Source organism: Ylistrum balloti, unplaced genomic scaffold, assembly GCF_031769215.1.
Source record: "Ylistrum balloti isolate Yb309-2 unplaced genomic scaffold, AGI_CSIRO_Ybal_v1 Utg370278, whole genome shotgun sequence".
NCBI classification, from domain to species: domain Eukaryota; kingdom Metazoa; phylum Mollusca; class Bivalvia; order Pectinida; family Pectinidae; genus Ylistrum; species Ylistrum balloti.
This window is the reverse complement of record NW_026782214.1, coordinates 188792-207049: the sequence shown is the minus strand read 5'-3', so window position 1 is coordinate 207049 and position 18258 is coordinate 188792. Positions and strand designations below refer to the sequence as shown.

Here is an 18258-nt window from a genome sequence, read left to right as displayed (position 1 = left end):
GCAAAATCTTGTTTAGAGTTTTTAACATGAAGCTTTTAAGTTTATTGAAGTTTATTGAAGAGCTCTATAGACATTTTAGCTTATTTATAAAATCACCCTACTTTAGTCAGTACTCTATCTATCTGTAGATGACCTAAGTGACAGACTTTCTATCAATGAATGAAATATTTGATGCTGGTGGTGAAATCAGAGACAAAGTGAGAAACCACTATGCCTAGTTGTCTAAGAGGTTTATGAACTGACCCTTCTATTTCTTGTTCGTTAATGAAATGAACCAGGGTTTGTTGGGAGTTAGTCTTTTTATGATTTGAAGGACATCCAATATTTCTTTTCATGAAACCAGACATATAAAACATGTGTAACACTTAAACCTCCTAAATATCAAAACTATGATAATTGAAACTTAGTGAAACAACCATCTATAATAAGAGACCTTTGTCATGGAATTTCCTATTGTGATCGTTATATACAGGTCAGATTATATATTTATATATATCCATTAAACAGTGGACGGTGCTGGTAACAAAAGAAACTTTTGTGTGAAAATGCATTAAGGGAAAAATTACTTAATGAATTTCTTCTTGTTTCTTGTATCTTTAATGTAAACAGTTATTTCTTAACTGACATAAAATAACATGGGATGCATTTAGTGTTGTTTCTTCATATTTCATTTTCCTTCCTGTTAGTCTATTTGTCCCCTCAAAGTTTCCTATCAGCCAAGATGTAATGCATTGACACCACACCTTCTAATTCAGCTACGTGACATTGTGATCAGATTTCTTGTGTTGTACTCATAAATGCAACTGTCAATATGACCTTTGAGTTTGATATTCAATTCTGAATTCAGAAAAAAAAAATAATAAAATTTCAAATGTAAGTCATGTGGGACATATTTTCATTTTGCATGATGGCATACCTTTAACTCAGTGTTCATCTGGATGGTATTCACTAGAGGTTAGGTGCAGTCTGGACTACAGGACAATAAAATGACATTAATTCGGTGCCATTACGTCAACACTTTACAAGTCACCTCAGATAATATGCATTACAGATTTACGTCAATCATTTAGCAGATCATGACTTTTTGAAAAGCTTTTCCAGTTTGTAAAGATACAGATAAAAAAAAAATTCACTTAGAAGAAAAGTACACGATAATATTTTGAATAATATCGGAAATGTAAATGTAACCACAGATTGAACTCATACTGACAATACCATGTAAATGCTATCTGACCACCATATATGGTCAAATATAATCAAACAAGTCGGATATTAACGGTACAATTAAAGTCCATATTTTATTATTTAATCTTGTGTTTGTAACATTCTGTCTGTCATATATGTGATTTATATTTAAAAATCTCTCAAATTACAAAAATTAAAATTAACACTTATTTACATTATATTCCTGCCCTTGGTTTCTTTATGTGGTGTGATCTACTGTGTGTGTTGTGTCCTAGCATTTCTCTTGAGTTTGTTTGTTTTTGCTTTTTTATTTCCTGAAAATCTTCAACTTTCCCAGGTCTTAATTTGTGCAAATTGAATTAAGTTGTGATGTGGTATGTGTGGTGCTGTTGTACTGGTCTTCAATGTTGTATTTTTAGGGCTTTTGCATGCATTTGGTTTGTTGAATTATTGTATGAATGTATTTTGATTAGTATCCCTGAAACATTCTGTTTATTGATGCTAATTGTGTAGTTATTTAACATCTTCTTTAGAATCTAATATACCCACAGATAAGGTAGAATAGTCGTTTCTTCTCTCCCTCATAGCATACATACATTTAGTGACTTTGATCTACTTAATACTGCTCACAAACACCATATCACTTGAGGATAAAAAGGTTTTGTACCATAATGAAGCATCTGTCATATATCCAGCATCAGGTTTTCAATAATACCTCATACTCTATATGTAAGGTTAATGTCACACTTACAGTCAATATGAATCGAGGATTCTACAATTACATTATAATATTACATTACGATATTCACCCGGTGGGTGACCATGAGCTGTTGATAGTTACAGAACCAGATTAGCTGAAAATTCCTTTTTCTGAAGAAAATTCAGTTCTTTATCATTCATACTTGAATTTTTTTATATAGACAGACCCTGCAAATGCAAGTGAATTTAGAGTTTTAAAAAAAGGTCCAAAACTGGTTCAGTCACTGAAGGTTAATTAGTAAGACTGGTTCAGTCATTGAAGGTTAATTAGTAAGACTGGTTCAGTCACTGAAGGTTAATTAGTAAGACTGGTTCAGTCACGGAAGGTTAATTAGTAAGACTGGTTCAGTCACTGAAGGTTAATTAGTAAGACTGGTTCAGTCACTGAAGGTTAATTAGTAAGACTGGTTCAGTCACTGAAGGTTAATTAGTCCCAGTTTTATTTAAAAGGTCAAGATCTCAACACGTGACCAAATTTATACTCAAGATAATATTATAGTAAAACATGTAGGTATGATTATATATACATTGGGATTATCAGCCAGAATTGTGACAAAGTAGTAACAAAATGCAGAAATATGTACAACACTAGCTTGATTAATAAGAGCATTTTGCCTTGTGAGTGATACAGACTTTTGGAATTCTTACACTGCATCTTACACTTAGATTAGCAGTCTTCAATATTCTCTTATACTGAAGCAACCTTGATCTACTTAATATCACTTTTTATGGATCGTTGTACAATATTCCTTCTAGTACATACCATATCCATGTCTCTTCTACTAGGAACTATCATTCTATATTAAGCAGTTTAAAAAATGGATTTTAATCAAATTTCCTTTATTATTTTTTTTTTTTTTTTACATAATTTCTTTTGAACGAACATCTCTTTGATGTCAGTTTAAGATCAGACATTTGGTGACATAATATTTTGTGAGATGTCAAATGTCAAATTATGTAGAGTAGGCTAAAAGCTTAATGTAGGAGATTAATTCAGAAAAGTGGGTGTTTTATATTTGTTGATTTTTTTCTTTCCTTCTTATTACATTGAAAAATTATGAAAAGTGAATAGAGAAATTTTATTTTCAGACCAGAGGTTCAAAGGGTTAAAGAAAGCAGCTATACACGTGGATTTATAGTTGGCCCATTCTTTGTCTCAGCAAAATTGCTTGTATTTCTGACGTTCCTAAGTTATGTACTCAATGGAGGAATGATGACCTCAGAAAAAGTATTTGTTACAATATCCTTGTACCAGGCAATCCGTCTATCTGCTACACTCTTCATACCATTTGCTGTTCAATTTTCTTCGGAGACCAAAGTCACCACAAGACGACTACAGGTTGGTTGCTTTCCCTGAATGAGCTCTTTTTTGTTAATGTAGTTTAACATGTGTTCAGTAGTAATGTTGGTGGATTCACATTGAAAAGTGTGGTTTTCTGTTGCCTTAGTGACATAAACGGTCTGTTTTCTTTTCTTTGTTTATTCAATTTGGTGAGAAGGTCTGATATCTAATTGTTGTTAGTTCACAGTTGGTGATCTCAACCTCCAGACCAGCATCTTTCTCAATACTTGATAAGACAGGAACATATACATCCAGGAAACTGTTCTTTAAAGACACTACTCACATGTCTAAATGTCTTTAAAGTGAGTGAACGATTTTAGTCTGGAAGGCCCATGTCTATGTGATTCAAATTGAAAGTTCTCCATTTTGAGAAAATCTGTTATCAAGTCTGGGAGCAGATTCTTGGAGTATCTAGTCTATACCATTAGTTAGCTATTTACTAAATTGTCACCATAGTTAATGTTACTAATGTATTCATTTAACTGTTATTAAGGTAATGTCCAAGATTGCTGTTGTTAGGGTTTCTGTAAAAGAAGGCATTTGTCACCGTTACTGTCGTCTTTTGAATTGCCAAAGGAGGAAGTTACATCATTTTCACAATGGTTACTATTATGAGGGTAACTTACCAAAGTCATTATATAATAGGTAGCAACTACAAATATCATTTCAACATGGTTACCTTTACCAAGGTAACTAACCAAAGTCATCATGATAAAGGTATCTGTTATAAATATCATTTTCACCATGGTTACCGTTACCAAGGTAACTTACCAAAGTCATTATAAAAAGGTAACTCTTATAAATATCATTTTCATTATAGTCACCGTTACCAATGTAACTTGCCACAGTCATTATAATAAAGGTAACGTTTACAAACATTTTCAATAAGCTTGCCTGACCATTTTTTAAACCTTTACAGAATATATACACTGGGTATTATTGATTGTGATAAAAATCAACCAAAATTAACGAAGCTTTTGGAGTCAGTATATTATAAGATTATTTATATTAAACTGTCAGATTAAATTAATAGAAATAAATATATCAGCAAAACAGAGTTTAACATGTTAGTAACATCTGTGTTAAAACTTACATCACCATCTCCTATTTTTCACTGCTGTTTACATTAATTGCATGAGGGGAAAAGTGTTCGACGTTCCCATTGTTACCTATGGTGTAACACCTGTTATTTGTTGTTGATGAGGTTGTCCACATTGTGTTCACAGGAGGCCAGGGAAACTAATATACTTACTGATAAAACAGGGAAGGAAGAATGGGGGTGGGAAGTAAATGTTGATATTTACTGTACCAAGGTAAAGTCTGTACATTCACAGTGGGAAGTCTTGGCTATAGTAATGCTATTTATATGATCCGATCTTGATCTTAACAAAGTGTTGGGACCCATATTGACTTCGTTGGTAAATTGTACCTTTGTATAGAACAAATCAATTTTTTTAAAGTTTATAAAAGAAATTATAAAGTACAACATTCATTGCTAGGTTTAATGTGTATCATGTTTTAATATATCAGTAATAGATCTGTTTGTTATTTTAGACTCGCATAGTACTCTACTTAAGCTGCATCTGTTTGATTATAACATGTTGGAGGATAAATGCTGGCTGTATTATATGGAACAGTATTATTGACTTTCTGTGATAAGGATGTCTTCAAAGATAAAATAGGCCAGAGGTCAAACTCTATCTGAGGTCAAAGATAAAAACAATGTGGGTCATCTTATCTATGGAAGAACAAAAAACACTTAGTAACATGCCTTGATAAAAAATCTATATTTTTTACTTGTAAATATAAACTGTACATTTGTTGAAAAAGAAATTTAGTCTGAAATTATATTTTTAGAATGTAGGTTTGATTTCAGATGATTGCTAAAGTTGTTGAAAATACCTTTTTTGTTATGTATCCTTAAGTGAAGTATCAGGAAAAAAATAGATATAAATATATGGATTCATAGTGTGTTTAATTTGCAGTAAACAACATATAAGTATTGTAAGGAAATAATATTTCATTTAACCAACAAAATATATTTCTTTTGTGAACTTCATGGCAATTTGTCACATATATTTACAAAATATTACAAATGTATGGCTCTTAGGTTAGTGGAGAGCCCCCGTTAAAATCAGGTGTAAGGCTATGCAGAGTTATGACCCTTTGATAGACCTGTTGTATTTTCACTAGACCGCATGTTTTATAAACTAAAATCACCAAAAATTTCAAAATGGTGTATTTAGTTACCTATTGGAATGTAACAGATTATTGTAGAGTTATGATCCTAACCTAAAAAGTCAGGTTTCGATGAAATCATAGAAGAAGAAAACATTTAGACTTTACATTTGCTCTTCAAATTAAAGCCAGCAGTCGACCAGAGAATTATTTTACTACTTCTGAGATTTTTTTTTTTCAGTTTAGAAGTAAATCGTGTGAGATCCACTCAGTATACACGCAGTCTCATTGTTGGGCCATTTTTCACCTCCAGCAAGTTACTTGTATTTTTGACCTTCTTGCCCTACACTCTGATTGGTTACCCACTTGTGTCAAAGGTGACATTTATTACCATGGCTTTGTACCAGGCCATTCATGTGTCCACAGTCCTCTTCATCCCCCAAGGTGTCCAGTTTGCTACAGAATGTCGAGTGACCATCACACGGTTACAGGTCAGTTTTAATGCATGTTTAATTAGGGAAGTCCAGTTAAGTTTGGCAGATCCAAAGTTTTCCAGAAATGATAATAAAGTCCTTTTATAAAAGTAAACCTTGTACTTTGCAGGTTTTGTTTACAATCCAGTTGTATTTAAGATTCAAAGCAAGTGACTTGTCATTTTTAACTTTTTGGTTACGAGTAAATATGACTTAATGCTGTTTGCCTGCATCCACACCCCAATCCAAAACTCCTTGAGTTTTTGAGAGGTATACAATTATTAGAGGTTAAAGATTAATATGGTTTCAATTTAATGCTGGTTCTTATTTTTGGGGTATTTTTGGTTAAAGTTACCATAATTTGGACTTTTATTTTTTCACATCCAGATTCACTTTTAAGTTTTTGAGTGAATATTTTGAAAGGCTTCTTAGTCCTTAAGTATAAATCCATACCCCTCCAAGTTGTTAAATGCAATAATTAAGCACTGGGTGCTACCAGTCTTTGACAAAGACGTAATTGTTTCTGTGTACATGGTCTAAAATCCTAATACTATATTGTTAAATGATATTGTCATTCATGGATCGTTTTACACACTGTATATGGATTTGAGATTGTCAGAGATCATATAGATCAAGTCACAATATCACAAAGCTCCAAAGCCTTAAATTTCCTTATTTCACAATACTTAAGATGTTTAAAGTATTTCTCATGTTTAGCCAATTTTAGTGTTTGTAATAGTGCTTACTTGTTGAGCGGATAAGTTTTAAGCAACATCATAAGGTGAGTGCCTGTGATCAAGGGATGCAGAGTCAGCAACATAATATCACGTTCCTGGAAAAGGATTTTAGCCAAGCCAGATGATGGAAGATAATTTTGATGAAATGGTTGATATATGGGTAGTTCTGTTTCACCAATACTTATTTCTCAACTGTCTGGAATGTTGACCAATAGGAACAAGTCATTAAAGTGGAAATAGGTTTCCTGATCATGTTTTTTATTGATCAGTAGAAGCGGAACAAAATACGCCCGTGAATATCCAAAACAGCAAAGGGGCATAACTCTTATTCAAATCGTCTAATCAAAACCCCATTCATGAAAACACAATTTCATATCATGGTGATTAAGCCTACCAAGTTTCATAAAGATCGGCTGAAAAATGTTGGAGGAGATCTCTGGACAAGATTTCTATATAGAAATACACAAAGGGCAATAACTCTTGTTCAAATCACCAAATCAAAACCCCGTTCAGGAAAACACAACTTCATATCATGGTGATTAAAGATCGGCTGAAAAATGTAGGAGGAGATCTCCAGACAAATAAAAGTTTACGACAGATGCCGGACGGACGGACAGACAGCGCCATACCATAATACACAAAAGGAAGTGTGTATTAGGGGTAATTTATGAGTGCCTGAAATACTTCAAAAATAATGGTAAAATGTGATTTCTGTCATAGCCTTAAAAATAAAAAAATTAGTCAAAATCACAGAAATATAGTTTAAACCCACAAATGATATATATCCTTTCACTTTCTTTATCATTTGGTTATACTTGAGTCTCTTTTGTACTTCCATACTAGTCTTCTCATTGTTATTAGGAACTCCTTGATATTCTTTTTATAATCCTCTCTTGGATGTCCTCTAAAGTCAAGGTTTCATTTATGTCTCAAGCTTAATGTTTTATTCAATGAGTAATGAGGTGACGAGCTAATGTGTTCAGCTGTTAAATCAGAACATGAGTATAAACTGGTAAAACATACTACAAGCTTGTTTACTTTATTAATGCTGTGAATTTTAGAGAAAATTAAGCCTTATGAATTTTGTATTGTAATTAATTAATGTTTTTTTTTTGTTTGTCTTGCTTCTGTCAGGGCAGAGGGACATTATATTTGGATTCCCAAGTGTTTGTGTGCAGTAACAAGTAACATTAGTTTCATTGGTCGACACTTGTGTCTCCTGCCGATCCTATTGGTTATTGTTTTCACCAGACAAACCTTCAACTCTATTGGTCTGTACACAGCCATAGCTCTCTTCAACGCTCAGCAGAAATCTCTGTTACTCTTTGTCCTGAGAGCATTTCAATTATCAGGAGAGATTGTCGCCACTTTGTATAGATTACAGGTATATAGTACTCCATCATAGCAATACACAATTATAGGGATCATGAAGTCATTTTATCTGGTAAAGTTTATGCTGTCTGGAAAAAAACACCTTTTTTCTGAAAAGTCAGTCAAAAGCATTTAGATATAGACATCTAAAATCTTCATACTAGTTGCCAAGGCAAGTCATGGAGGGTAGTATTGGGTCTGCCTCATCAATATTGATGTACTTGTTTCTGATGATTTGCCCTGCTTACTTCATTTCTTACCTGCATGTCCTCAAAGTTAGATCATGCTTGCATGTTTTTGAAACATGTCTTGTACGAGTTGTACATTTTGATATTTTTGTTGTCATTAAGCACTAAAGTCACTACTACTATGGACTGTCTGATCACATCTTGCCATTCTGAGCAAAGTCAGAGAATTTTTATCTGAGACAAAGTGATACCTGAATGTTACACACAAAAAAATGTTTTTGGTAGAATTTGGAAGGGATGGACCACAGAATATATTCGACATAAACACAGGATTTGACTTAACAGTGTTTGAATCTTCTATGTTTAATTAACTATGATAGAGAAAAGAAAAAATGAGGACCAAACAAAACAGTTGACTTGTATGTTTAGGATAAATAAGTTCTTTATCTAATGCCATGTTTGTGGTATCATATTTAAATCAGAGTTTTGATCAAGTTACTGTTGGTCACACAACATTTCATAGCATTAACTCCTGTATAACAGTTTGGTTTCTTCTGACTATATGACATTGTTATATTTACGAGTGGATACAGTTCTCATGAGATGGAATTGTCTGAGTGCTTCATTCTGCTGGATTTACTTTCATATTCAGAAGAAAATTTCAGGTCTCTGTTTTAATGCAATGCTGCTAGCTTGCCAGACATTTATTCTATGGAATGTGTTATGACAAATCCAAGATCATTACTGCTAGCTTGCCAGACAATTGCCCATTGGAATGTGTTTTGACATATTCAAGATCATTGCTGCAAGCTTGCCAGACATTTAACAATGGAATGTGCTTTTACAAATCCAAGACCATTGTTGCTAGCTTGCCAGACATTTATCCAATGGAATGTGCTTTGACAAATCCAAGACCATTGCTGCAAGCTTGCTAGACATTTGCTCAATGGAATGTGTTTTGACATATTCAAGACCATTTTTGCTAGCTTGCCAGACATTTGTCCTGTTGGCTGTGTTCTGATATGTTCAAGACCATTGCTTTAAGCTTGCTAGATGTTTGCTCATTGTATTCAGAAATGTTCAAAAGCATTGCTGCAAGCTTGTGAGGTACTTTGTGTACAGACATATGATAATGTTTCTTTTAGGTTGCAAGATATGTGTTAAGCTTATCTTTGCCTTGCCAAATTAAATTTAACAAATAACTAAATTGGAAAACTTTCTGCTGTCTTGCACTCTGGACCTCCATGTCCAGTCTGAAGTCTTGTCAGATATCTGTCTTAAGAAAGCCCTTCAAAGACACTGATTATTTGCTTGACCAGTAAACCATGTACATTTGTCTCTAATTTTGGAATTGGTAATTAATTTCTAGATACCCCTGTCCATTTATCTGTATCCCTTACAGTTTCTGTATCTCATAGAAACATGTCTCACTAACACTTATCCTGCTGTGTGCTGTTTTCAATTCTGCTTCCCAGGAATGAGATTTCCATCAAACAAAAAGTTCTGTACTTAGAGGGGACTTTCATGGAACAGCTGGGCATGCTCAGTAGCAAGTTATTCTATATAGTATATGCCGTTGCCTATGTCCTTCTGGGCAAACCTTTTCAACCAGAGTCTGCTTACAAGATGATCCTGTGTGTGGAAGTATTGAATTATGGTCTGGTTTTCCGTCAGTTTGATGTGGTTGTGGAAGTGAGTGCATCATTGACAGCCTTGAAACGAATCAAGGTTAGTGAAACTGAAATAAGATTTTAAAGAATTGCCTCTGTCGCTAGGTCTCTTTTTACACATGTATCATTAAAGTTGTGTTATTTATGACATGGCCATATGACATGAGAGAATGTCCTTGTTATATAATGAATATTGATTAGTGTTATTGGGTATCACAAGATTTAAGTCTTGCCTGACCTTCTTGTGCAGAGTAATTTCCCCTTCTCATGATTGTTGGTCTGTTTTGAAATAGGTATCAAATTTTTTATTTCACTATAACAATTTCTTTGTTTAAATAGTGTTAAACAGTTGAAGTTGGTATTTTTTTTGTAGACTGAAAGTTTCTGAATTTGTAATGCTTATTAGGTGTGACTTCAAACTGTAGCTGTTTGGACTGCTAATCAATTAAGTTGTGGTTGGTTAAATGGATGCAGGAACCTCTAGTAAGCACTGTCACTGCCATAGTGTGGTATCAGATGATTTGGTGGGATCAGCAATGATGTGATGTGGCAGAATGTGATGGACAAATGTCAATAAAATAGGGTGCGATGCACACGTCATAAGAATCAAAATTATGAAATATATTATTAAACTGGAATGACACCAGTGCATGTCTTCTTTACTCACAGTAACATCACTAAATCTTCAAAAGCTGTGGAGAGTCAAATTTGTTAAAAATGTTTCTGTGAAACAACTTTGAGTCACTCTTTGTCACAAAAAAACAGATGGGGATGGGGCTGTGGTTGCTGAATGTTGGATGAAGTTCAAGGTCAATGACTAGGATACAAAATTGTTATGGACTTATGTGAACTACAATCACAAAATCGTCATTACGACTGCAAGTCAGACAGACATATTACCGTCTTAATTTCAAGGTCAATCAATGTCACGAGCATAGAGGTCCCAGGATCCAAGTAACAGAAAGAGAAATTATCAGTGTCACCAACATACAGGGCCTGGGGCAACGTCACAAATATAGACAAAATCAGTGTTACCAACATACAGGGCCTGGGGCAACGTCACAAAAATAGAAACTATCAGTGTCACCAACATACAGGGCTTGGGGCAAGGTCACAAAAATAGAAACCATCAGTGTCACCAACATACAGGGCTTGGGGCAAGGTCACAAAAATAGAAACCGTCAGTGTCACCAACATACAGGGCTTGGGGCAAGGTCACAAAAATAGACACTATCAGTGTCACCAACATACAGGGCTTGGGGCAAGGTCACAAAAATAGAAACCGTCAGTGTCACCAACATACAGGGCTTGGGGCAAGGTCACAAAATTGGAAACTGTCTGTATTACATATGTAAGTTGATTTAGAGAGATTGCTGTTTATGAAATGTGTTTACTTGATATGAAAAACTGTTCACAATGAAATGAACATTATCACAAAATTTCATATGTATTTTTATATTCCTTCTAATTAGCTGTCAGCGATCCTGTTGTGATTTGAATCTTTCAATCTCTTATCCATTCTAATAACCCAAAGGTCTTCATGCATTGTTTTTTTCATGAAATGTGATATTTGAAAAGGTCAAAGGTTTAATCACCTTTAAAAGAAAATTGATTTCTGCACAACATTGTCCTATGATCTTATGAATCAGGCCTTTGTATAATTCTGTTTGGAAACACTTTTAAGGGTCAATTGTTTGAAGTTGTTAAAATAATCACAGGGAAAAGAGAATTAGCAGTGTTGTCTGATATTGTTACAAATGTTCGTCAACCATTTACCTGCTAGTTTTCTACCTGCTTGAAGTGATCATGTGTGCTTGCTTTTGCTCCCAGTCATCATTATGTACTGCATACTTCGTACCTCTCACAGTGGAAAAATGTGGGTAATTAATCACTATTAGGTCAGAAGGTCATTCATAATTTCTCATCACTATGTACTTATAACACCCACGCTATCTCTTGAGTGTGATAAATCACTTGTTTCTAGAAAACAATACAATAACCTATGTTTAACAGGTGATCAGAATTCAAGTGTAGATGTATAAAAGATGTCACACTTGGTTAATTTTACTATAATGTTCATGTAGGAATTAAAAAATTTAAATCAATCTTAGATATATGCATAGGTCAATTTTATTTACAAAATAAATGGACTTTGAAGGAATAAATGGAATCTGGATGAAAGTTAGGATAATTGATTAAACTCAAAGGAATAACTATGACTTGGTTCAAAGTTTGGTAAATTGTATTTATCTAGTAAGATTTATGAAATTTGGTGAAATATCAAATGTTTGTTGTACCAGTAGTATAGCTCTTGTGTTGATGGTGACTGGTAAATGACTTCAGACACACTGCCTTTTTACTTTCTACAGGTGTGAGTTGGTACCACAGTTTTATCGCTTCTGTGTTTTCACTTTTTTCTCACTGGTGTTTGTTGGTACTCATAAAGTCATGTTCTTAGCTGTGATGGGAACTGTTACTGCTCAAGGGATGTACCTGCGACCAGAATCTGTGTATGTTGTGCTCTTTTGTCTGTTCGTCGTAAGAGATACTGTTCGTGGATTAGGATTTCTAACAGAATATGCAGGTGGTTTTCATACCAGTCAGAAACGCTTTAAGGTTTGTATGATAAGTAGTTTTGAATTCTTGATTATGGTTGGCGGTCTTAACTATATAACAGTTCAAGTTCGTCACACATATAAATAAGGCAGTATGTTGATTGTTTAGATGAAGAATTCTTGAAAACTGAATTATTTGTGAAAGGTTGATACAACATCTTAAAGAGAGAAGGAATGATTGAATTGTGTATGAATGTGCAAAAAAGAAACTGTCTTAAAGGTCAAGGTTATGAAATCAGCTGAAGAGTCATTTCTGTATCCTGTTACCTGCGATATCTTCTGTGACACTTCATTGACAAGGTCACTGCAATCCCACAAGGGAATTACATCTATTTAGATGACTGTATAGCAATGTGATGTTCAGGGTCATGTAGGCGGTTGTCAGTAAAATGAAGTTAGATAGAGATGGAGACCTGAAAGGTAACTCAATTGAGATAAAATGAAGGCAGATGTCAGTAAAATAGCAATGTGATGTTCAGGGTCATGTAGGCGGTTGTCAGTAAAATGAAGTTAGATAGAGATGGAGACCTGAAAGGTAACTCAATTGAGATAAAATGAAGGCAGATGTCAGTAAAATGAAGTTAAATAGAGATGGAAGCCTGCACTAAAATGAAGTTAAATAGAGATGGAAGCCTGCACTAAAATGAAGTTAAATAGAGATGGAAGCCTGCACTAAAATGAAGTTAAATAGAGATGGAAACCTGCACTAAAATGAAGTTAAATAGAGATGGAAGCCTGCACTAAAATGAAGTTAAATAGAGATGGAGACCTGAAAGGTAACTCAATTGAGATAAAATGAAGGCAGATGTCAGTAAAATGAAGTTAAATAGAGATGGAGGCCTGCAAGATACTAAAATTAGGTTAAATAAACCTGAAGGTGGAGTTCGAGTTCACAAAATTTCCCTTGTTTAATCTCAATTTCTTTGTAGCGAATTGAATTCCTATCAACAGATTTGATATGAACCTGATTGTAATGTTTATAAAGGTCAAGGTTGCTGTTACTGTGAATAAAAATTTACTTCTGCACCAATACCAATGACACACATTTTCCCAAGAACATCTTACAGCTGCCTTTTCCTGCGGGGTGATAGTCAAGGTGATTGTAGCTTTAATAGAGGGAATAGTAACAGCTGTTACTTATAGGCTGTTTAAGTCGGTCTTCATATATTGCTTTTTTACCAAAATTCTATTAGATCAATCTCTGGTGTTGTGAAGAAGGTTGTTTATCAGGTGATACTCAGTGCTTTGTTTATGCACCACAGCAATGTGCCTGCTAGTATATCTGCTTGAACTGGTCATTTGCACGAGCTGATGCTGCAAATATAAATCTGTTTGTTACCTCTTTATGTTTTTGTTACCTTCTCTTATGTTTTATTGCATCATCCCTGTACAGCCTATATCATAGTAATTGGGACACTTTTCTTCATTTGACTGATCTGATTTTTTACAATTGTATATTCATTAATTCAAGGGAAGCATTTCTTCATAATAATATTTTAAAAAAGGTGATATTCTTTCCCCTAACATTCCACAATAATCATAGACTTGATCTGGTGTACATATTTTTTCACCATATGATTCCAATGTGTCTGTAAAACACATGTATCATTTCCAGTAGTGTATTTATAGCTGAGTTCATCTCTGTCTTACATGGCACATAATCTTCATTTTTGACACAGAAGAAGTCAACACCTGCCCAAAGGGCAAGTGAGCATATGCCATATGGTGCTCTGACAGTCCATTGATCCATCCATGGTCTGCCATAAATTTTTTCCTTCAAAAAATTTCTTTTCAACAACTAAAGCCCTAGGTTCAGGACATTTGACCCGTAGCATGCTTGGGAGGAAGGCTTTCAAGTTTGTCAGAATTAATCTTGTGAAGAATGTTTTAACGTAATAAATTACAGTTGATTGATAAAGGACTTAAGCCTCTTGTTAAAATCTTATCCAATCATTTAATAGAAATAATAAGGAGCAGATATAAAGAGATTTCTTTTAGTTTAATGTTGATTGAAGTTACCATGGTTACTTCCTTAGAAATTCTTTTGTTCATACTCTGTTATATAATTTGGCTACAAAACCACACTTGAAATAAACACAGGAAGGGAATATTATATAATTTGGCTTCCACCCTTGAAATAAACACAGGACAGGTACTGTTATTTCTTCTTTCCGCCTGTGTCAAAGTTTGTCAGAACTCAGCTGCTTCATAACCTTCAGCGTTTCTCATCAGAATTTTCGAACACTTTCGTAGCATCATAAATATCTTGTACAAATTCATGAAGCACAAAATATTTTGGACAGGTTTGAAACTCAGGGTTGTGGAGTCAAGGTCTGTACAGTTACCATTTGTTAGGAAATCGTTGTTAGTATTCTAGATGCTTCAAGGATTATGATAAAACCTCGCACACTTACAAACAACCATAATATCTCGGACAAGTTTCAGGGTTGTTGGATCAAGGCAACTTACTACTTCTAGAAAATCATCTTTAGCACTCAAACGGCTTCACTCCTGAAGGGATATTCATAATAGATCACACTCTTACGTCAGACAACAGAAATACAGACATCTTTTTTGTAAATCTTATCTTAAGGATCCAGTCCAGGACTTATCAAATACAAGTCTACATGATGAAAGCTAAGATAAGATAGCTATTTGTAGGAAAACTTGTTTCTTTATTTTTTAAGTCTTCAGATCAATTTCTCCTGATTTTTTTTCTATATATTCCTGTCTGACTTCACATGAGAATAAGGGTGAGATACTTTGTCAGGTTAATGTTTGTACTAGTTTGGGTAAGTTACAGGTATGATATGTACATGGGTACATCCCAAGCCAATGTTATGTTGTAAGTGTGTAACTTCTTGTCCTCTTACTTTCTACAGGTGTGAGTTGGTACCGCAGTTTTATCGCTTCTGTCTTTTTACGTTTTTCTGGCTGTTATTCATTGGCAGTGACAAACTCATGTTTTTTGCCATTATTTCAACTGCGACTGCTCAAGGCATGCACCTGCGACCTGAATCCGTGTATGTAGCATTGTCTTGTCTAATGCTCTTTCGAGATTCTTTGGACAGGTTAGGATTAGTAACGGAACACTCAGGAGGTTGTTATGCAAGTGAAAAAAGGGTCAAGGTACGTGAAAACATATAGATAGATGAAAGTCCTTGATTTTAAAAAGTAAAAGTTTGTACAAGAAAAAAGATTTATTTATAAACATTATTATGCCCTCTGCAATGAGATTAAGAGATATACTTGAGTTAACGTGTCAGCATTAGTTATCCTCAGGGATGAAAGTTTTTGTCTACATCTGATTTGAAAATCAGTCATATCTGTGGAGTATTTATAGTCTGACAAACAGAGTGAGTATCAACATATCTGGATTTGACAATAGCAAAAACATCAAATGGGAAGTTGAAGGGCAAGGTCATGAGAAGGTAAATTATGATGTTATGATGTTGGGTGAGGGTATGATATCAGTAGGTAGAGGTGCAAGGTAATCGCTAGGCGGAGGAAAATTTATCTTATCAACTGTGGATGATGATGATTAGTAAGAAGGTAAAGGCCACCCATAGGTATTTTTAGATGCTGTGCACTTTTTGGAAGCTCAACACCAATAATTTCGCCTAACATGGACTGAAGTTTACACCTCACAATGACACAACACACACATATATACTTCTGTGGAAAGGATATAAAATATGTTTAGAAATAAATTCATAAAGTATGCTGTTGTATAAGATAAATATATAAAAACAGAAAATGCAAAAGTGTATTATAAATGTCATGTTATAAACCACAACTTGGAACTATTTCTTACAGATATTCCTACGCTTCTCTGGTTGAAAGAAAAAATTATATTATCTACACTCTTTGATTTATCTCCCTTTGTCCATATTTTTGTAAGTTTCTTAAACACTAGATATTATACGATAAATGATGTTAAAATATTTTCGATTATTCAATGGAAAATATTTGTGTTGTATAGATGTTCATATATATTTGAAACGATAGCGAAATTCTAACATAACTCCAAAACCGGAAGATTGTATTTCAGTGTCATTTTCAGTTGCACTACAGACTTCCTATCAATATCATCTATGAAAACTTTAAAACAAAACAACACAGACTTGTGTAGAGTTTGCTTTTTATGATAAATTCTGATGATTTATTTTGTTTGTGAGAATTAACAAGAAACCGATTAAAGAGCGTGAAAGATATATTGCTTAAAGAAATGAAATATGGTCAGCAAACTTCATAGATTGGAACAAAGCAGTCTTTAGTCTTGAACATTCATATATAGATAAATGATACAATTGGCGACATATTCTTGCATCAACACGTCCAGTAACTAAAGATCATATGCTATTCCAGACTGATAGATCACTTCCTTCATTCCTTTATTTCAGTACACATACATATTGTCTAAAGGTGTCCTTGACACTTTGATTTTTCATTACAATTGATGAGGAAGCTATAATACCTTCAGGTAAAAGGTCAAGGTCACTAAAAGTGGACGAGAGTGGATAATCTTCAATTGGAAGAAGATGAGATCACTCTTAGAATCGGAAAGATTATTAAAGGTTAAAGTTGATGGATATCGAAAGATTGAGGTTTTTGCCTGAAGGTTAAGGGTCAAGGTCAATACAAACTATAGTGTGAGGAGAACTATTGGTGTATTATATTTCATTATTGAAGCTGCACTGGTGGCCAATTGTATTGTTTATAGCTGATGTCACCATGAAACTATAACAAAATACAAGTCAGTGATTGGGTAATTGTTGGGTGATTGTCACTGTGAAGGAAACAGTTTTCTTGTGAAGAACTTTTAGAGCCAGTGAAAACCTTTTTCTTCCATGTAAAGCTGTGATATATAACCGCGAGTACTTTATGGTATTGTATTTGGAAATTCGGAGTGGTTGAAAAATAAAACCAGTGAACTGTGTATGTGATTGCCTTGAGAAGATGGAATTAGAACTTTCAACTCATTGATTGGATAAATAAATATATTTACAGACACAAGATCTTCTGAAGCTTTTATTTGACAATAAAAAATTAAAAGTCTTAAATGATTCTGATAGTTTTAAAAACATGTACATTGACAGCTTGGAAGGCATATTGTCATTAAACTTGTTGAAAAATTACAATTTTAACTAATGGAGATAAGAGCACCAGATTTCTAGTTAAGAGGTGGTAAACCCTTCCTTACTGTGATGTGCATCATCTCTTCAAGTCATTCGGAAGGTGCCAAAAATGTACTGATTGGCTTGACATTTGCGATGCTCATATTGCCCCATCTATAATTGCATCTCTACTGCATTATTTGAATGTTATTGAGATTTTTAATTATATACGAATGTTTTTGATATGTAAATGTGTATCTCTTCTTCATCAAATTGTGCTTACATTTAGGCAGTGCTTGTTTTATTATAAGATACTGATTTTTCTGGGATTTTTTAACTGGGGTCTGTATAAGGATTCTCTTTGTTTAGTGGCAGTGTGAACATAGTGTCTTTCTCAGAGAAAAGACAGTGTTTTAGGTCATTTGTACCTGAGGAGGGTTTTATCTTCAGTTTATAAAAAACATGACAGATGATTTCTACTTACAATTCAATTTTTATACGCCACCGGAGGCGGTCGTATATTGGTGTCATCTTTCCATCCGTACGTCCTTGCATCCGTCCATCCATCCATTTCCTGTGAACGCAACTCCTCCTAAACTGATAATCAGATTTTCACGAAACTT

General features: G+C 34.0%; 1 protein-coding gene across 2 annotated transcripts in view; it reads left to right on the top strand.

Moving 5' to 3' along the window:
• The window catches only part of LOC132552769 (ATP-binding cassette sub-family C member 4-like), a 117074-nt gene that overhangs the window by 44161 nt on the left and 54655 nt on the right, over window positions 1-18258 (top strand). Inside the window, exon 8 of one of the 2 annotated variants that reach the window (XM_060216958.1) lies at window positions 3034-3283. The exons of the other annotated variant lie outside the window; for it this stretch is intronic. Within the exon in view, the coding sequence (XP_060072941.1) occupies window positions 3034-3283 (250 nt within the window). The remainder of the gene's footprint in view (window positions 1-3033; window positions 3284-18258) is intronic. 2 annotated transcript variants of the gene reach the window in all.